Raw genomic sequence first — 21,627 nt, 5'->3', positions numbered from 1 at the left:
TTTCTTGGGGACAAAATCCCCATGTGTTCTCAGTCCAGTTACCCAAACCTCCAGCTTCCCTGACAATATCTCTGCGTCATAAATACTAGAGGAGCTGGTCAGAAATTTTTTGATGCTGATTTGTCAGAAAATACTGGTCAGAAAATGCTGATTTGTCAAAATTGAAATGTTCCAGAGGAATGTGTTGGTTTCAACAAAACTTTCAAAAGAAGCCAGGCAGGTTTCCATCAGAAGCCTGCCTGGTTTCCTGCCCACCTCCTTGGCTCCTCAGTGGCCGGGCTGCTGTGTCTCTAGACTGCCAGACTCCCTGCCTGAAGGGCTGCTGCGGAGCGTGGGGCTCCCAGGCTCACCAGCTGCCATAGAGCCTGGCCTCCCAGACTCCTTGCTTGATGAGTTGCCAGGGCTTCAGGCAGCTCAGGGAAAGTTGAAAGCACTTCAAAAAGATCAAAATGAAATGTCACGTCAATGTTTCCCTAACAAAAGTCAGCATTTCTGTTTTGAGGGACACTTGGAAATGTTTATGTATTTTTTGTTCCAGTTCAGAACAATATTTGTTGTTTTTTCTCTCTCTCTATCAATCAATCAATACGTTTGGAATTTCCTACGGAATGGGAATTCCAGTTTCTGGCCAGCTCTAATAAATACAGAAATCTGCATTACCTCAATGTTGAAAATGTGGGGGTAATATAGGATAAGTGGAATTTAATATTTAAACACGGGGCCATTCTACTGAGTGTATCATGCGTTGTTTATTGAATTTAAAATCTCAATATTTAATTTAAGTGAAGCTACCACAGAGTTTCTAGTCACAGAATCCATGCACTGTGTCACGTGCAGCCAGCTTGTCACAGAATATGTGCCTTGACAAAGGTTGTAATATATGACGCATATATGCTCCTCCTAGTCCTTCCCCCTTAGTCCATTCATGCCCTTCTATCATCCTGCCCTCGCGCCTGGAACAGCCTTCTCTGCCATCCAGCCTCTCCTCCCCTCAGTCAAGTCCCTTATTAAAATCCACCCGTCGGGAAGTTTCATAAACTCATTAAAAGCTACTTCTTCAAGCAATCTTCTGATCACTTTATTGACAACCTCCAAACCTTTCAGCTTCTTAGCCTTATCCTGTTTCTTTTATGTTTGGCTTGTTTCATTTACACTATAAATTCTTTGGGGCAGGGAGCATCTGTGTCTTCAAAGTGCGGTGTTGACGTGTCTGTATATAAATTATAATTTAAAAACTACTGGTTTAATAATCTCTTATGGTCTCTGCAGGGTGACTTAATAAGTCACCAACAGCAGACATGAGTCTGTGGTACTGGAAAATGAAGCAATGACATGCATGAATCTGGAATCGCTTTTCTAGGTTCCAAATTACAACCAACTGGAAACTCTCTCTGGAGAAAAGGGTTGGGAGAAGAATAGAAGAATGGGGTATTTAAAAAACAAAAATTTTAAGTGTTTGGTTCCCTGTCCCATTTGTTTTATTCTTCTGTTCACTAGGGTGGCCAGTATGTTTAAAACTTCTTGTCCAAAGCACTTTAAAAATCAGATTGATGCTACAGGGCACTTTGTCTTTTGTGTGTTTGAGGAAAGCCTGACATAAGAAATATTTATTCTGTTGTATCATTGTTTACAAATGGCTTTGCCTAAGTGTATCTGAATGTCAGTTTCAACCCAGAAGCTCTTAAGTGCTGGAACATCCCAGGATGCTCTCAAGATACATTACTCCATTGTTTGATTTCTTCTTTTTCCTGAAACACATTTTAAGTAGCATTTCCTTAAAATGTTTCTGTTACATGATTTTTTCCCTTGCTGAATTGGGCTTCAGCTTCAGATCTCTTCAGTTTTTCTGCCGCAACATGCCCCATATTGTTAATAAAATATGAAATGGTTAGTTTCCAGCGTTATTTTCGTTCTCATACGGAGGCTAATCCTTCTGAGCGTGAGCTTCTTTTGAAGTCATTAGTCCATCCATTGTGGAAGACTGGTAGAATCAGGCTCATGAAGAAGGCTGTGCTTTCTTTCTGCAGTTGTCATCTGAAAGATGACTTTGAAATGGTGTGTGGTAGGAGTCTCTCGCTGACGTGATGCCCAGAGCAGATTTGTTCAGTTTACAAATTAAATGCTTTTTTTAAACTGCCATCTCTGTAGATTCTGCTGAGGTCTGAAAATCAAACTGTTCTTTTTGCGATTTACATTGTCACCAGAAATAAAGATTCTTCCACTGTTAGCTTTGAAGTTCAGGCAGAATAGACTCCAGTTCACTCTCTTACAGCTTTGTTGGTTCTGGACTGCTTCTTAGACAGTTCCTCTAAGAAAACAAGGCGGGTACATAATATCACAAGAAAAGACTAAAATAGGCAGCTTCTGAGGAAACCAGGGCTTGAATTCATGTAAACATACCCAATGACCACTGTTTTAAGCAGATGATGATCGTCTGTTAGATTAATTTAAATGTCTCCCAAAGAGAGCAGGGCTGGCAACACAGCAACCATCAGAGGGAAGCTGCCTTCAATAAAGTAAAAAAGCTCCAGAGGGTGGAGGGTAGCACTACCAGTAAGCTAGGTATTTACCATGCTCTCTGGTGAGGAGATTTAACAGCACAGAATTAGGAGCGATAAGAATTCAGCTGGGCACGGGTCCAAGAGTGGGGATCTACTTTCTACTGTAAGCAAGAATGACTTAAAAAGAAAAGGTTTCAGAGTAGCAGCCGTGTTAGTCTGTATTCGCAAAAAGAAAAGGAGGACTTGCGGCACTTTAGAGACTAACCAATTTATTTGCGCATAAGCTTTCGTGAGCTACAGCTCGCTTCATCGGATGTATTCAGTGGAAAATACAGTGGGGAGATTTATATACACAGAGAACATGAAACAATGGGTGTTACCATACATACTGTGAAGGAGAGGGATCAGGTAAGGTGAGCTATTACCAGCAGGAGAGCGGGGCCGGGGGGAGGAACCTTTTGTAGTGATAATCAAGGTGGGCCATTTCCAGCAGTTGACAAGAACGTCTGAGGAACAGCAGGGGATGGGGGGAGTAAACATTACTTTGTGTAATGACACATCCACTCCCAGTCTTTATTCAAGCCTAAGTTAATTGTATCCACTTTGCAAACTAATTCCAATTCAGCAGTCTCTCCTTGTTTCAGAGTAAAAGCCTTGTTAGTCTGTATTCGCAAAAAGAAAAGGAGTACTTGTGGCACCTTAGAGACTAACCAATTTATTTGAGCATAAGCTTTCGTGAGCTACAGCTCACTTCATCGGATGCATACTGTGGAAAGTGTAGAAGATCTTTTTATATACACACAAAGCATGAAAAAATACCTCCTCCCATCCCACTCTCCTATTGCTAATCATAGAATCATAGAATATCAGGGTTGGAAGGGACCCCAGAAGGTCATCTAGTCCAACCCCCTGCTCGAAGCAGGACCAATTCCCAGTTAAATCATCCCAGCCAGGGCTTTGTCGAGCCTGACCTTAAAAACCTCTAAGGAAGGAGATTCTACCACCTCCCTAGGTAATGCATTCCAGTGTTTCACTACCCTCTTAGTGAAAAAGTTTTTCCTAATATCCAATCTAAACCTGCCCCACTGCAACTTGAGACCATTACTCCTCGTTCTGTCATCTGCTACCATTGAGAACAGTCTAGAGCCATCCTCTTTGGAACCCCCTTTCAAGTAGTTGAAAGCAGCTATCAAATCCCCCCTCATTCTTCTCTTCTGCAGGCTAAACAATCCCAGCTCCCTCAGCCTCTCCTCATAAGTCATGTGTTCCAGACCCCTAATCATTTTTGTTGCCCTTCGCTGGACTCTCTCCAATTTATCCACATCCTTTTTGAAGTGTGGGGCCCACAACTGGACACAGTACTCCAGATGAGGCCTCACCAATGTCGAATAGAGGGGAACGATCACGTCCCTCGATCTGCTCGCTATGCCCCTACTTATACATCCCAAAATGCCGTTGGCCTTCTTGGCAACAAAGGCACACTGCTGACTCATATCCAGCTTCTCGTCCACTGTCATCCCTAGGTCCTTTTCCGCAGAACTGCTGCCTAGCCATTCGGTCCCTAGTCTGTAGCGGTGCATTGGATTCTTCCATCCTAAGTGCAGGACCCTGCACTTATCCTTATTGAACCTCATCAGATTTCTTTTGGCCCAATCCTCCAATTTGTCTAGGTCCTTCTGTATCCTATCCGTCCCCTCCAGCGTATCTACCTCTCCTCCCACTTTAGTATCATCCGCAAATTTGCTGAGAGTGCAATCCACACCATCCTCCAGATCATTTATGAAGATATTGAACAAAACCGGCCCCAGGACCGACCCTTGGGGCACTCCACTTGATACTGCCTGCCAACTAGACATGGAGCCATTGATCACTACCCGTTGAGGCCGACAATCTAGCCAGCTTTCTACCCACCTTATAGTGCATTCATCCAGCTCATACTTCCTTAACTTGCTGACAAGAATACTGTGGGAGACCATGTCAAAAGCTTTGCTAAAGTCAAGAAACAATACATCCACTGCTTTCCCTTCATCCACAGAACCAGTAATCTCATCATAAAAGGCGATTAGATTAGTCAGGCATGACCTTCCCTTGGTGAATCCATGCTGGCTGTTCCTGATCACTTTCCTCTCATGCAAGTGCATCAGGATTGATTCCTTGAGGACCTGCTCCATGATTTTTCCAGGGACTGAGGTGAGGCTGACTGGCCTGTAGTTCCCAGGATCCTCCTTCTTCCCTTTTTTAAAGATTGGCACTACATTAGCCTTTTTCCAGTCATCCGGGACTTCCCCGGTTCGCCACGAGTTTTCAAAGGTAATGGCCAATGGCTCTGCAATCACAGCTGCCAATTCCTTCAGCACTCTCGGATGCAACTCGTCCGGCCCCATGGACTTGTGCACGTCCAGCTTTTCTAAATAGTCCCTAACCACCTCTATCTCCACAGAGGGCTGGCCATCTCTTCCCCATTTTGTGATGCCCAGCGCAGCAGTCTGGGAGCTGACCTTGTTAGTGAAAACAGAGGCAAAAAAAGCATTGAGTACATTAGCTTTTTCCACATCCTCTGTCACTAGGTTGCCTCCCTCATTCAGTAAGGGGCCCACACTTTCCTTGGCTTTCTTCTTGTTGCCAACATACCTGAAAAAACCCTTCTTGTTACTCTTAACATCTCTGGCTAGCTGCAACTCCAGGTGCGATTTGGCCCTCCTGATTTCATTCCTACATGCCCGAGCAATATTTTTATACTCTTCCCTGGTCATATGTCCAACCTTCCGCTTCTTTTTTATGTTTAAGATCCGCTAGGATTTCACCATTAAGCCAAGCTGGTCGCCTGCCATATTTACTATTCTTTCGACTCATTGGGATGGTTTGTCCCTGTAACCTCAACAGGGATTCCTTGAAATACAGCCAGCTCTCCTGGACTCCTTATCCTTAATAGCTTATCTAAAGTGATCACTCTCCTTACAATGTGTATGATAATCAAGTTGGGCCATTTCCAGCTTCAGCCCCCAACTAAAACCCCTCCAACGCATTATTAAGGATCTACAACCTACCCTGAAGGATGACCCAACACTCTCACAAATCTTGGGAGACAGGCCAGTCCTTGCCTACAGACAGCCCCGCAACCTGAAGCAAATACTCACCAGCAACCACATACCACACAACAGAACCACGAACCCAGAAACCTATCCTTGCAACAAAGCCCGTTGCCAACTGTGCCCACATATCTATTCAGGGGATACCATCATAGGGCCTAATCACATCAGCCACACTATCAGAGGCTCATTCACACCTGCACATCCACCAATGTGATATATGCCATCATGCGCCAGCAATGCCCCTCTGCCATGTACATCGGTCAAACTGAACAGTCTCTACATAAAAGAATAAATGGACACAAATCAGATGTCAAGAATTATAACATTCATAAACCAGTCGGAGAACACTTCAATCTCTCTGGTCACGCGTTTACAGACATGAAAGTTGTGATATTACAACAAAAAAACTTCAAATCCAGACTCCAGCGAGAAACTGTTGAATTGGAATTCATTTGCAAATTTGATACAATTAACTTAGGCTTGAATAGAGACTGGGAGTGGCTAAGTCATTATGCAAGGTAACCCATTTCCCCTTGTTTTTTCCTACCCCCCCTCCTCCTTAAACGTTCTTGTTAAACCCTGGATTTGTGCTGGAAATGGCCCACCTTGATTATCATACACATTGTAAGGAGAGTGGTCACTTTAGATAAGCTATTACCAGCAGGAGAGTGGGGTGGGAGGAGGTATTTTTTCATGCTTTGTGGGTATATAAAAAGATCTTCTACACTTTCCACAGTATGCATCCGATGAAGTGAGCTGTAGCTCAGAAAAGCTTCTGCTCAAATAAATTGGTTAGTCTCTAAGGTCTCTCAGTCTCTCCTTGGAGTCTTTTTTTGAAGTTTTTTGTTAAAGAATTGCCACTTTTAGGTCTGTAATCGAGTGACCGAAGAGATTGAAGTGTTCTCCAACTGGTTTTTGAATGTTATAATTCTTGACGTCTGATTTGTGTCCATTTATTCTTTTACAGTAGAGACTGTCCAGTTTGGCCAATGTACATGGCAGAGGGGCATTGCTGGCACATGATGGCATATATCACATTGGTAGATGTGCAGGTGAACGATCCTCTGATAGTGTGGCTGATGTGATTAGGCCCTATGATGGTGTCCCCTGAATAGATATGTGAACAGGATCTACAACCTATCCTGAAGGACGACCCATCATTCTCACAGATCTTGGGAGACAGGCCAGTCCTTGCCTTCAGAGAGCCCCCCAACCTGAAGCAAATACTCACCAGCAACCACACACCACACAACAGAATCACTAACCCAGGAACCTATCCTTGCAACAGAGCCCATTGTGCCATCATTTGCCAGCAATGCCCCTCTGCCATGTACATTGGCCAAACTGGACAGTCTCTACTGTAAAAGAATAAATGGACACAGATCAGACGTCAAGAATTATAACATTCAAAAACCAGTCGGAGAACACTTCAATCTCTTCGGTCACTCGATTACAGACCTAAAAGTGGCAATTCTTCAACAAAAAACCATCAAAAACAGACTCCAAGGAGAGACTGCTGAATTGGCTGTAAATCTGAAATAGTTTTGTGTTTGCCTCTTTGACAGCAGAACCAGTATCCAAATTAGCATTAAATTTTGTCTTGATTGTTTTTTATAAAAGGAGGTTTGAAGTGGACATTGACACTCATTCCAGCCCCTCGTGATGCTCACTAGTGGAGATTAGAAGGCTTTGGTATTTAATACCAGGTTCTGAAGATCCAGTTTTAATTTCTAATTCCCTTGGGTGTGTTCATGCTTGATAGTTGCCAGATGTAAAGGAAATGTTTTATGGCCCACAGTCTGGCTTCCATCATGTCTAGTATCATCTAAATTAATGCTGTAGCGTGTTTTCTTAAACTGGTGGGGTTTACTGTCTTGGTTTGTGCTGCTTTGTATCCCTCTGTACCAACAATCCCATGAGATTGCATTAAAATTATATCACTTTCCTCTGGCTGCCCATATTAGACACTAGCTTCTGTCAAACAAGGGAACTCCCACCCTGTCAGGCCTTCTCTCCAGCTGGAAGTATTCATCTCCTCTGAGGGAAGTGGAAGTTGTTCTTATATTCTTATGTATCCATTCAAAGTTTGGGAGCTGAGGTATAAATTACTGCTGGCATTAGTGAGCCCAACTTTATTGACTTCAATGTAACAGAACCATTTCAGACCAGAGGGGAATAAGGCTGTGGTAGCCAGCTAGAGATCTAAAAGCACTCTGTATGAGAGATCTCTTTTGAAGTCTTGGATAGAAGAATGTGCAATAGTCATAACCAATTAAAGCAATGACTGGACATCAAATAGAGGATCCTGTTTGAATTATTTGGGATTTATCTAAATGCCACTGGATGAACCGGGCAGATGCTATATGCAGGCTACACTAGACATATCAGAATAGAGCGAACACCTACTCACCCCTGGTTAGTGGTTGTATTGCTGCTTGACTTTTTTCCGTTTCGGCAGTGTCACAGTGGTGCAATCATGCTTAAAGGCAAGAGAGAAAACTCATTTCATAGGCCGTAATTTTCCGCTGTCCACTCATTTTGGAGTCTTTTGATATCAAGCTGTGTCCCAAGTTGAACTCCTTCGAAATGAATGCGCCTAAAATTAGTCGACATGGTTTTCAAAGTTGAGGCCCAAGTAACTCCCTCCAGAAGCCTAACAAAGCATGTGAAGGAGGTGAAGAAAGCACTATAAAAGTCCCAGTGTTTTCTTCCAGCAAATCAGTTTCACGGACCATTTTTAATCTGTCTCCTGAGTGCTTTGTATCACAGCTCTTGAGAGCCTCTTAGCTCCCAATTGCTATGATAAAGCTACAAACACTGTGTTAGGGGGCTTATTCCTTTACCCACTTACTTCCCTGGTCCTTCTCGCATGAACAGAGAGCAACAATACCCGAAGTCCAAAGGTGCAAACAATTCGATGTTTATTGGGGTGAACTTCCAGCAAGCATGATTCCAGTTTCCTTCCTTAGTGTCCTCAGTGGTTTGAGCATTGGTCTACTAAACCCAGAGTTGTGAGTTCAATCCTTGAGGGAGCCATTTAGGGGGTTCTGGGGCAAAATTGGGGATTGGTCCTGCTTTGAGCAGGGGGTTGGACTAGATGATCTCCTGAGGTCCCTTCCAACTCTGATATTCTATGAATCTATGAATCCTTCCCAGCTCTGACACCACCGAGCCTTACACCTGTGTCCCTGTTCCCATTCCTGCCCTTAGCTAAACATGATTCCAACTTCCTTACTCCCATTCCCTGTTCCCATTTCCCCCTTTAGCAAAACATGACTCCAATTTTCTTACCCTCATTCCCTGTTCCCATTTCCCACACCCACTCCCCCTCCCACTTTCTGATTGACTGCAGACTATATAGTAAAACTTGAGTTCTGCTTTGCTATACCTTAACCAATCATTTTCCTGAAATTTAACTAACCAATCCTAACATATTGTAACATGATTATTTAACCAATTATATCCCACCACCTTAATTAGTTTACACCCAGCAAAATTAATTATACAGCAGACAGGAATAATCACAGAACCAGACAGAGATTATACAGACAAACAATAGCAAAGTGGGAACTATAATGACAAAACAATACAAAAGTGAGGATTTCACATCCCAGCTGTTGATGAGTGAATTTTTGCCAGACAGGATGCTATCAAACTAGGTTTCCTTTTACATTTTCTAAGCACTTCCCTTTCTCTGGAGGTGATAGGCACTATCAGGACAGGATTGTATTCCTAACAGCCCAATAGCACCTTATTTCAATGTGACTAGTTTGGAATGTGAGGATGTGACCATTCACTTCCCAGTTTATGGCTGCCTCTGTTGCTTAGCCAAAGGCCTTAGCCTAAGAACAGGGCCTCAGACTGTCAAAGTAAGAGAAGGTCCTTACACTGGCAGACAGTGGTTTTGATTCTTTCTTTTATACCTCTATAACTAGCCAAGTGATAAGAATACACCTAAATTCTTAGAGTATAGGCCTTTACAGACAGACCTGAATATCTATATCCTAACACACTGCTGCCTAGGACTCGGGATTGTGCTGTAATGCACACAGTGAGGAAAGTGAACACAATCTTTGCCAAGAGCTGTTTCAGACTGCTGGTATATCTGATGCCGTCATCCGCCTCACCCCATGAGCTGTAATTGTGGTGTAAAATAAACCCCACCCATAAGGTTTTTTGCCTTAGACAGCTGTTGGGAAAAGTGACAGACTTTGGACATTGTATGCTGGTACCTGTTTATCCTAAATCTTCTGCAGCAGACTTATTGTATATACAGGACAGACTATGAAAAATCATCACACAACCAAAGATGTTGCAGGCTGAAAAAACCTATAAGGTCACCTAGCCAATTCCCACGTGACATTTTGAAGGTCTTCATCTAGTTATTGAAGGTGGCTTATCTGTGCAGGCAATGCTGCTAGATTTGCTCCATGTTTGCAGGGGGATGATGAGCTTGTCTGGTGCATCCCAGCACTCCTAATACAGCTTTTAGCTGTTTCCTCGAAATGTGCTGCTCAGACATACGAGCAGCCTTCCAGCAATGAGAAAAGGAGTTCTTGTGGCACCTTAGAGACTAACCAATTTATTTGAGCATGAGCTTTCGTGAGCTACAGTTCCGATGAAGTGAGCTGTAGCTCACGAAAGCTCATGCTCAAATAAATTGGTTAGTCTCTAAGGTGCCACAAGTCCTCCTTTTCTTTTTGCGAATGCAGACTAACACGGCTGTTACTCTGAAACCTTCCAGCAATGAAGGATTTAAACCCTTGTCACCGAGCTCACCTTCTCCCTGGCTCCAAAGCATGCGCTGCCTCACCCAGTCTCAGTCAAGGAGGTTTATTTCTTTAACAGAGGTTATCAAACAAACAGAAAACTGACTTAACTCCATCCTTGGCCCCAGGTTTCAGGGCCACCCCCCTCAGGGGTCTCCGGCACTCCAGTTCCCTAGCCTCAGCCAGCTCCGGTCCCTTCTTGGAGCAGCAGCTGCCCGGCTGCTTCCCTGAGTCCCTGGCCCCTTTCTCCAGGGACCTACCACATGTACTAGCTCCACTCCAGTGTGGCCTTCCCTCCCCAGGATCAGCCTGTCTCAGTCCTTACTCCTGCTGACTAACAGCCCTTAATAGGCTCAGGTGTAACCCAGGCCTCTTTAATGAGCTGGAGTGGGCTCACCTGCCCTAGTCCAAGGGAGCTGGGCGTAATCTGTCTATAGGGATCAGCTACCCTGTGACAACCCTCTTCAGCTTTTATCTTTACTGTACAGAAGGAGAAAGGGAGAGATGCATCAGGTGAAGCTTCTGTCCTGTGGTGTTGGGTATATGAAGATAGCAGATGTGTTGGTGCTGCCAGCTGACTGAGTTTCAGCTCCACAAGAAAAGGATTCAGTTGTTTGTTTTTTCCTCCCTCACAGTGTATAACTGGACAGTTGATGAGGTGGTGCAGTGGCTAATCACCTATGTAGAACTGCCACAGTATGAAGAAACCTTCAGGAAACTGCAGCTAAGTGGACATGCCATGCCCAGGTCAGTGCCGATTGCATCTTCTCACTTACGTGTGTGTGTGCGCACAAGGCCTGCACCACTTAAATCCTGTTTTGAGGATTTATAAGGTGCATAGGCTTTGCACTGGCCCTCTGCACAGAGATGAGTGAGAGGATGTGAGCTGAAGGAAAGGAGAGGGCGTGATATGCTCTAGGGGGAGTTCGGGGAGGGCAAGAACTTGCGAGGAAAAGCTTATACTTTACCACATGGGAGACACTGCCCTAAATACCAGATTTCATCTATCTCTTCTGCAACCAACAAGGGAAGTATGACCTTGTGGTTAAAGCCTGGAATAGGACAGATCAGATATGGGTTCAGTTCCTGGCTCCCTCACAGACTCCCTCTGTGACTTGGGGCAACTCACTGAATCTCAGTTCCCCATCTGTAAAATGTGGCTAATCTTTCTTTTCTCCCGCCCTGTATCTGACTTGTCTGTGCAGAGAGTAAAGTCTGTGGGGCAAGGACTATCTCTTACATGTGTGTACAGTACTTAGCACAATTCTGCCCTCATCAAAGGCTCTTAAGCAAAGGAAGCAGTCATGGGGTAGGAGGGAAGGTCCATTCACGGATCAGTAACTGGTTAAAAGATAGGATAAAAGGGGGTAGGAATAAATGGTCAGTTTTCAGAATGGAGAGAGATCAATAGCCGGGTCCCCCTGGGATCTGTATTGGGACCAGTGCTGTTCAACATATTCATAAATGATCTGGAAACAGGGGTAAACAGTGAGGTGGCAAAATTTGCAGACAATACAAAATGACTCAAGAGAGGTGAGCCCAAAGTAAGCCCAACTGCTGAGTGACAAAGGGATCTCACAAACCTTTGTGCCTGGGCAACAAACTGGCAGATGAAATTCAATGTTGATCAATGCAAAGTAATGCCCACTGGAAAACATCATCCCAACTGTACATATGTAACCCTTCTGCCAGGTGAAGCCAGCAGGAACAAGGGCCGGGTTCAGTAGCTAGGGGGTCTTTTTCAACAACACAACACAAAACTGGCTCAAGCCGCCACCCAATTGACCTGGGACAATTATACACCACCCCCTGGGTGCCTCTAAGCGGCAATCCCCCTTTCCCTCTCGCAAGCACAGAGTCTGAGTGTAGCAAAACCTTTTAATAAAAGGAGGGAATTAACTCAGAATTAATTTGGGAAAGCACCGCAACTAGGGCTCATAAACACAAACCGTGAGCAAAAGACCCACCCAGCAGTCAAAAAAGCGAACAGAATGTTAGGGAGCATTAGGAAAGAGAGAGATAATACGATAGAAAATATCATAATGCCATTATATAAATCCATGATATGCCTACACCTTGAATACAGTGTGCAGTTCTGGTTACCCCATCTCAAAAAAGATACATTAGAATTGGAAAAGGTACAGAAAAGGGCAACAAAAATGATTCGGGGTATGCAATGGCTGCCATATGAGGACAGATTAAAAAGTCTGGGACTTTTCATCTTGGAAAAGAGACAACTAAGGGGGGATATGATAGAGGTCTATATAATCATGACTAGTCTGAAAAAAGTGAATCAGGAAGTGTTAGTTACCCCTTCACACAACACAAGAACTGGGGGTCACCAAATGAAATTAATAGGCAGCAGGTTTAAAACAAACAAAAGGAAGGATTTCTTTCACACAATGTACAATCAACCTGTGGAACTTGTTGCCAGGGGATATTGTGAAGGCCAAAACTATAACAGGGTTCAAAAAAGATCTAGATTAGTTCACGGAGGATAGTTCTATCAATGGTTATTAGCCAAAACGGTCAGGGATGCTACCCTATGCCTAATGTGTCCTTTGCCTCTGTTTGCCAGAAACTGGGAGTGGACGACAGGGGACGGATCACTTGAGGATTATCTGTTCTGTTCATTCCCTCTGAAGCATCTGGCATTGCCACTGTTGGAAGACAGGATACTGGGCTAGGTGGACCATTGGTCTGACCAATCTGGCCGTTCTTATGTTCCTATGCCCTGGTCTTGGGTGGGGCCTCTAGGTACTCTAGTAATACAAATAATAAACAAGAGCTGTGGAATCTCATGCTACTCAACAGAAACACTTACAGTTGGATTAGGAGTGGGGCTAACAGACTGAAAGACCCAAGGTTATCCTTGCTAACAAGGGGCCTGTAAAAAGAAAAGGAGGACTTGTGGCACCTTAGCAACTAACAAATTTATTTGAGCATGAACTTTCATGAGCTACAGCTCACTTCATCGGATGCATGCAGTGGGGGGAAAAAAATGTAAATTTGTTAGTCTCTAAGGTGCCACAAGTATCCTTTTCTTTTTGCAGATACAGACTAACACGGCTGCTACTCTAAAAGGGGCCTGTAGGCAGGGTTGGGAGAAGGTGTTGTAAGTGGTAATAAAATAAGGCTTCTGTGGCAGTAGATGTTTTGCTCAAGAGCCTGGGTGTGTTGACCTGATCAGGTTTTCTCCCACCTGGGAGGTCTCTCCTGTGTTGGCTGTGCAAACAATAAGGTGCCAGTTGCCAGCTATATGGAGTTGAGGAAGCAACTGTTTGATGGTGTGGCCAAATAGAGAGATTCCAGGTTTAACTGAAAAAAATGGCACTTGTCACTTTCTGATTCTTGTGCTAATACCTACCCGATTGCCAAGGAAGATGTTTTTAAAATTTCCATCCTGCTTCAAAAGCTGCGTTTTGAGTTCTCTAAGGGTCTTCCACTTGCCTGAGAGGACAGTGCCCTGGTCCTGTTCATTGTATTTCTCCTCCGAGAGCTCAGGCTCTGGTATTCTTATTCTGGTATTGCCATTTCCAGATTGAAATGTGACCGCTTGCTCTTTTTTTCACTGTAGGTTAGCGATAAACAATGCCACCATGATGGGAACTGTACTGAAGATGACTGATCGGAGCCACAGGCAGAAGCTGCAGCTGAAAGCCCTGGACACAGTGCTGTTCGGACCTCCTCTCTGTGAGTAATGGTGCAGAGCTGGCTCGTTAGAGAAGGGTGGAAGGAATCCGCCCATTCCAGAGACAGTGTCTAGGACAGGGGTCGGCAACCTTTCAGAAGTGGTGTGCCGAGTCTTCATTTATTCACTGTAATTTAAGGTTTCGCATGCCAGTTATACATTTTAATGTTTTTAGAAGGTCTCTTTCTATAAGTCTATAATATATAACTAAATTATTGTTGTATGTAAAGTAAAAAAGGTTTATAAAATATTTAAGAAGCTTCATTTAAAATTAAATTAAAATGCAGAGCCCCCCGTACCGGTGGCCAGGACCCGGGCAGTGTGAGTGCCACTGAAAATCAGCTTGCATGCCACCTTTGGCACGCAGGCCATAGGTTGCCTACCCCTGCTCTAGGATGTACCTAGTGGAGGTGAAATCAAACTGTTCCCTACCAAAGTTCATCTAGGTAACTTGATAATAGCCTGATTTGCACAAAATGGAAGCAGAGCTACCAACATATTAACTATGGAGGAGCAGTCCTGAAGACTACACGTCCCAATATGCAGTCCTGCATTTTTATCGAATTGGACACTGGCTGTAACCATAAATGAAGCATTGCATGCTGGACCTTCAGTCTCTGTAGGCTACACCTTGTATTCAATGCAACAACAGTTCAGAACACACTGTAGAATTCTGAGGTCTGCATCTGGTCTCGGTAAATCTCTTATTTTCTCTGTTTTGGAATGCAGCTGCTATGTATCCTTGCTTGAAAGATCTTGTCATGTTGTCACAGCACTATAATATCAATGGGCCAGAAGCAAAACAGCCTGATCTTGGATGAGGAAAACAGCAGTGCAGATTAGTTGAGAAGACATTTTAGACTGAATGAAAACTGGGAAATGAGTTCTTGTCATGCGATACTAACTAATGGTGTCTGTGGATCTGGAAGTCTGGTTGATGTGCATTGTATTTTTTGTTAACTCTCCCTCCTCACCTCTCTTCCATTTTGTTTTCCTTTTTATACTAATTTTCCCTTTCTTATTATTTATTTCTGTTACAGTAGCACCTAGGGTACATCTGCACTGCAATTCAATGCTTCAGCTGGCCCGTGGGCTGCAGAATTGCCATGGAGACTTTCGGGCTTGGGGTGGAGCCTGGGTACTGGGGCCTCCCACCTCCTCATGGGGTCCCAGAGCTCAGGCTCCAGTCCGAGCCCAAACATCTACCCTGCTGTTTTACAGCCCAAGTCAGCTGACACAGGCCAGCTACAGGTGTTTAATTGCAGTGTAGACATACCCCGAGAGGCCCCACCGTGATTAAGGCCCCATTTTGCCAGGCACTGTACAAATGCCAAATAAGAGAGAGTTTCTCTTTTCCCTTTTTTCGTCTTCTCCCTTCCGTTACATACCAGTATCTATTGCACTGTGCTGGCTACATTAGCCGTGCTCCTTTTTAACCCACTACATGCTGGTTGTCTTCCCCATTTACCATTCTTGTACCTTCCAGGGAGGAGCTGGGGCTTCCAGGTCCATTCTCCCTTCCCGATCTTAAGTTTTTTCTCTGCCCCTCTCTTTGTGGGGTCTATGACCCTTAGCCGTCTGGGCAAGATGTAAATCCTCCACTGTCTCATACCAAAAGATAATGTCAAAGTGCAAATGCAGCCAGCATTCTCTTTCCAATGATTTTGTGGCAGGTCTTCAGGGAGAGTTGCCCTAGTGCAAGCCCAGCCTGCCCAGAAATCAGCTGAGTTGAGGTTTGCCACCTAATGTGGCTGTGTTCGCCTGCTGGAGGAGATTTAAATTGACTGGTTTAAACAGATTCATTTGATCCAACAGGCCTCTCTTGTGCAATTAGCAGAACAGCCAGTTCTGCTCCCAAATGTTAAAAAAAAGTCTTATTTTGAGTCAGTTCTACTGAGTTTATGTTCAAAGGTTGACATTTTTGATAGTGGTCAGTGGCATTGCAGACTAATGGTTAGAGCAGGGGACTGGAAGCAGGGACTCCTGGGCTGAATTTCTAGTGGAACCACTGATTTAAGATGTGCACTTGAACATGTTAATCTCTGTGCCTAACTTTCCCCATCTCTGAACTGGAGATAATAACTGACACCATATGAGTGTTAGGAGAATGAATGTTTGTAAAGGGCTTTTAGATTGTCTGATGAAAGGTGATTTTTAAGTGCAAAGTGAATGCTACATTATTCTTAGCCATTAATGCAAGCATTAGCATTATCCTCATTTGTGATATTCCATCCTGCTAAGATGGTCATAATAGCATTTTAATGTTGAGTCCTTTCTACGTTCAGACTGCTGTACAAACACTATTGAATGCGATGATTGCAATATTTGAATAGACGAAGGTCAGCATGTCTCTGGTACAGAACTTGTGGTTAGGGATTGTTACAGAGTAAATGGATGGAGGCAATACCTTGGAAATGATTAACAATTGAAATAAAGGATGAAAACTGGTTAATTTAATGGAATGTTTCAAGTTAAAACTGCATTTTATATACTTAGAGAGCTATTTATCTAGAACTAATTTCAGAAGGATTGCAAAGCTACCGGGTTTGAACAAAAAGAAAAGGAGTACTTGTGGCACCTTAGAGACTAACCAATTTATTAGAGCATAAGCTTTCGTGAGCTACAGCTCACTTCCTCACATCAGTGATTAGCTATGTTTCAGGAAGTGCTTGGCCACCAGTTAAATTGTGAAGTGAGTGTTTGCCCAATGCCGGATTTAGTGAATTCAAAGGAATTACTATTACACACCAAGTTTCCTTTTTGTCAGTCAAATAAAGGTGGCCTTCCACAACAGCTACATCCCCCTGGCAGTGTGAAACTGCCAACCAGTAGGATGAGGCTTGTGAGTGCAGGAGACAGAACTCTCCCAGGAGTTGGATCAAGACTATGGAACTCGCTGACCGATGAGCTAAGGCTGAGTAATCTGAGCCCATTCAGAGCTAGATGCAAAACCCACCTCTCTGTTCAGGCTGCTGTGCTTGGGCAGCCTCACTTTCATTCTTATGGCTGACCAAAACACAGTTCTTTCTGCTTATCTGCGGACAAGGAAAAGGGAAGTGCTCATTGAAGGCCTTCTAACATGGCGGTGCTTGGGGCTACATAAGAATTTAGGAGGACTGGAAAAGCCACAGTCTGGATTAGACAAACGTAGCATCCCACTTCAGTTACATAAGGCCAAAGCCATAAAAAAATAGTAGATAATGCCACTACCGTGGAGTGGAGATTTCAAGAGGGATGATACAGTATTTGCTCGTTAAGGCAGAACATATTTGGCTGGATGCCAGAAGTTTGTTCACTAATGAAACTATGAAATCTGTTGCAGAGACTCCAGCAGACACCTGGTCACCTATGGCTTGTCCAGCATAGCTGCCGCTGGGTAGATCCTTGGGATGTGATGATGACTGAACTTGACTTGCTGTATGCGTTACCAACCCACCCACCCACCCATCCCTGTTGCAGAATCGTGGTCCCGTGCTTAATCAGAGTGTTGAAAAATGAGGGCAAAGAGGAAAGTGCCATTAAGTAATCCAAATGTGGCAAAGACGCTTTGGGGGTTCTGTGACTGCAGTTGGTTTAAGGATCAGTTTGGCTGCAGTTCTCATAGCATGTGAATAAAACTGTACCAGAAAGAATGTTTTTTGGAGTAGATACTGTACCAGAAAGAATTAGTTTTAGAGTGCACAAGAGAGGAGGAAGTGAATGGCTTGCTTGCATGTTACCTTGAGATGATAAAGTTCTGATATATCTAATGTGACATAGGGAAGAGAATTAACTTGTTAAAGAATTTATAAGATACTTTAACTTGTTTCTTTAAGAGTTATTGTCCAGGGAATAGAACATTGTCAGACAGCAGTGGTCACCTCATGAGCATACGTTTACACTGCACCTTTCCTCCCAAAGGAACCAAAAGCACTTGGGAGTCACTCCAGCCACCCCTGGGGCGGACAACAACAGGGGGCTGAATTCCTTATTTTATTTGGTGACCTCTGTGTCTTGCATGCTGAATATGGTCCCTGACCCAAGGAGGTTCCAGGTCATAAAGACTTCCATATTTAAGTGAAGTTATATGGGGAATTTAGGGATACAGAGTGTAATTAACCAATTAAGATTTTAGCTAGGACACCAGAAATAACATCGCTACTCTTGTGAAAAGAACCATAAGATTTTTAATCACCACAAGCAGTTAAAATATTGGATTTATGTTTCCTCCCACAAAAAATTGCCCTTTGTACCACACAGTGCCATTGGTCAGAACTGACTTGAGAGAAGAGTGCTACCTGCTGAATTACCTACCTTAGGCTTTCTTTGGAGGCTGCCCATCCAAGTACTAATTAGGCCTGACCCTGGAAAGCTTGCGAAGTCTTAAGATATTTACTTGAATAAATATTTCTCTAGTTCCATTTGCTAGGGCAGATAGGCATCTTGTGTCATTCAGGTCACAAAGTTAAAAAAATACGTAAGCCATACTGGGTCACCAGGTAAGCCTCACGTACTTCCTCACTGCCATACTAATACTCACGCTAACTTTGGTGATCTGCTAGGACTGGAGGAGCAGATTCCACAGGAGAGAAGTCTGTTCTGAGAATGCTCTGCTTCCAGTCCAAGCAGCAGCAGCAGTGACAGCATCCCAGCCGATATCAGCTGCTGAGATGGGACATACGGAATGAGGCAAAGGTCACAGCCCGAGACCCTGTGATAATGTTCTGTTATTGTGACTTGTTTCCTCTTACGGCAGATTATGAATGGAGACGCGCACTTCAGATGCTGGTGCAGCAGAATGACAGTGGTTTGTTGTTCCACTGCTGCTCTCAGCTCCTCTGGACTCTGCTGGGAAATGAGTAATTCCCAGAAGGTGGTCATCACCAAGCCTTGATCGAATAACTGGCTGAAATAGAAAGGTCGTTGCCTGCGCCAATCAGAGAAGCAGCTTATCCATAAAAGGACAGGTTTTTAAAACAGAATATTGCACATGTCAGAATATTTATTAGTTTCTGCATGGCCTGATATTTTTTCTTTTTATTAAATGTTTATTCCAGAAGTGTCATCCATCTGGGATAGACCAATCTAGATTTCCTTTGGTTTAAATTTCAATGCAGCTATCTTTTTCTATAATAATTAAATGCATATTTGACAAGTAGTTTGATGGCTGTTGGGAAGTTATTTGCTTAAAGCAATAGAATTTATTAAACAAATATAAAATTCATTATCACTCCCACATGTACCATCCACTTTAAATATTTACACTCAAGTGAGTTGTGTTTAGATTACCTGCACCTACACTGAACAGCAGCATCGAGCTGAGCCCCATTAATAATCCTGTAAATGACTTCTTTGCTTAAAAATCCAATAGCTTTATTATATTGTTCTGTCAGTGTAACAGCAACTACAGTAAAATAACCTGTAATTTGAAGTGCCTTTGAAGAAACAGTAACTATGAAACTAACAGTGACCAAGGGAGAGGTAGAATTGTAAGGCCTGTGTTATGATGCCCTATTCTCCCATGCACGGGTCAGTATGTTAAAATTTTAGCCTTCAGAGGAAACGAATAAGAGAGGTCATGTTAGAGGTATGTACATAGAATATTGAATGGCAGAGAAAAGATGAACTAGAGGATAGGTCCATCAATGGGTATTAGCCAGGAAGGGCAGGAATGGTGTCCCTAGCCTCTGTTTGCCAGGAGCTGGGAATGAGCGAAAGGGGATGGATCACTTGATGATTCCCTGTTCTGTTCATGCCCTCTGGGGCACCTGGCAGTGGCCACTGTTGAAAGGCAGGCTACTGGGCTAGATGGACCTTTGGTCTGACCCAGTAGGGCCATTCTTATGTTCTTATGAGTGCTCCAGTTACATGTTCTCATAATATCAATGTCTCCTCAGGTTTTATACTCCCACCCAGCATTGTAGTAACCATGCACCTTCTATATAAAATCGATAGCAGTAGCAAAATCCCTAGTGCACTTTATGAAGTCTCTCACACGTTTCCTTCTCCGGGGTAAAACTCTGATTGGGATTTTTTAAAATATTAATTTACTTTTACGGTTTATTTTTTAAGCTTGACTTATTTCTGAGATGGATGTTGTTGTTTTGGCTTGGTTGGGGGTGGGTGGCATGAGTTGGTTGGGGTTTTTGATTAAAAGGGGTGTCAGTGTTGTCAGTGTCTTACGGTGGAAAGACCTTTTTGAAGAGGAAGATAAAGGCAGACTCTGGATTTGCCTAATCTCTTCTGGAACTTTGTTCCCTAGCTGGATCATCTCAGCCAAGAATGTTGTGTCCTCAGCTCTCGGAGGAGGGACATAAGTTTTCAAGTACATAAAAGGTTTTTGTTAACCTTTGAGGATAGGACAAGAAGGAATGGGCTTAAACTGCAACAAGGATGGTTTAGGTTAGACATTAGGAAGAGCTTCCTAACTGTCAGGGTGGTTAAGCACTGGAATACATTGCCTAGGGAGGTTTTGGAATTGCCATCATTGGAAGTATTTAAGAACAGGTTAGACAAATACCTGTCAGAAATGGTCTAGTTATTACTTAGTCCTGCCTTGAGTGCAAGGGACTGGACTAGATGACCTCTCGAGGTCCCTTCCAGTCCTACACTCCTATGATTCTTTGATTCTATAATATAAGAATAAGGAGACATATGAAATTAAGAGAACAATTTCAAAATAGATAAAAGGAAATATTTTTTTATACAGCACACAGTTCTCCTGTGGAACTTACTACCAACAAGAGATCATCAAGGTCAAGAGTTTAGGAGAATTCCACTTCTGTAGATAACATTCACAGTTACAATAGAAAGGATTTAACACTTTTTTTTAAGAAAGGCTATAAGCCCTCATCATTCAGTGCATAAGCAAACTACTGACAAGCTGAAGAAGAAACTAGGCTATTCCATAACTGTGTGCTGTGAGGTTTCGTGTAAAGTCAGGTACTGTTCACTGTCAGAGACAGATACTGGATCACCTGGACTGATCTGGAAGGCAGTTCCCATGTTCCTGTGAGTTGTGTGTTTCACTGCTCCATTAAATCATTTTTAAATTAAGCAGCCAGTGTGGCATATAGTCCTTATTTTTGTATTGTAACTTCTTATGCAAGTCTCTATAACATTACTCAGTTAGAAATGTCCTAGTGCTTATTTATTTTTAAGAGATGATTTTTGTATCCTGGATTTTTATTTGGAGAATGTGTTTACATTCTCTATAGTTTGATTCAGTTTTTAAACAGCGCCAGCATTTGTCCAGCGTGTAGTTGAAACTCTCTGATTTCTTCATGTGCTTTATTTCAGTGAGTCAGTATGTACTGTGCATTTCTAATGCTGTAACAAAAGAAAACAAAAAGAGTAATAGCTGGATTAGAAATCATGAACATAGAGCTAATTAACTCCTGGTTTTCCTGCAGCTAAATGCAGCCAAGTTGCTCTGAGTTTCTGGATCTGATTCAGCTTCATCCCTCTGTGAATATTGAAGCCAAATTCAGAAAGTTACTACAATGTAGTAGGAGAGTGCTGGGCAGTTGAATATCCACTTGTGGGGCCAAATTCTTTGTGCTGTTCCAACCTGTACTCTTGGGGGAATTCTGCGC

At 43.3% G+C, this 21,627-nt stretch overlaps 1 protein-coding gene across 7 annotated transcripts in view; it reads left to right on the top strand.

Moving 5' to 3' along the window:
- The window catches only part of STIM1 (stromal interaction molecule 1), a 200,743-nt gene that overhangs the window by 123,850 nt on the left and 55,266 nt on the right, over positions 1 to 21,627 (top strand). For all 7 annotated transcript variants that reach the window (XM_073333067.1, XM_073333046.1, XM_073333056.1 and 4 more), the window contains 2 exons: positions 10,998 to 11,109; positions 13,940 to 14,055. In XM_073333067.1, coding sequence (XP_073189168.1) covers positions 10,998 to 11,109; positions 13,940 to 14,055 — 228 coding nt within the window. The remainder of the gene's footprint in view (positions 1 to 10,997; positions 11,110 to 13,939; positions 14,056 to 21,627) is intronic.

The sequence above is a fragment of the Lepidochelys kempii genome, chromosome 1, assembly GCF_965140265.1.
Source record: "Lepidochelys kempii isolate rLepKem1 chromosome 1, rLepKem1.hap2, whole genome shotgun sequence".
Taxonomy (NCBI): Eukaryota; Metazoa; Chordata; order Testudines; family Cheloniidae; genus Lepidochelys; species Lepidochelys kempii.
Note: the sequence above shows the minus strand (reverse complement) of the source record. Positions and strands in the feature narration are given on the sequence as shown.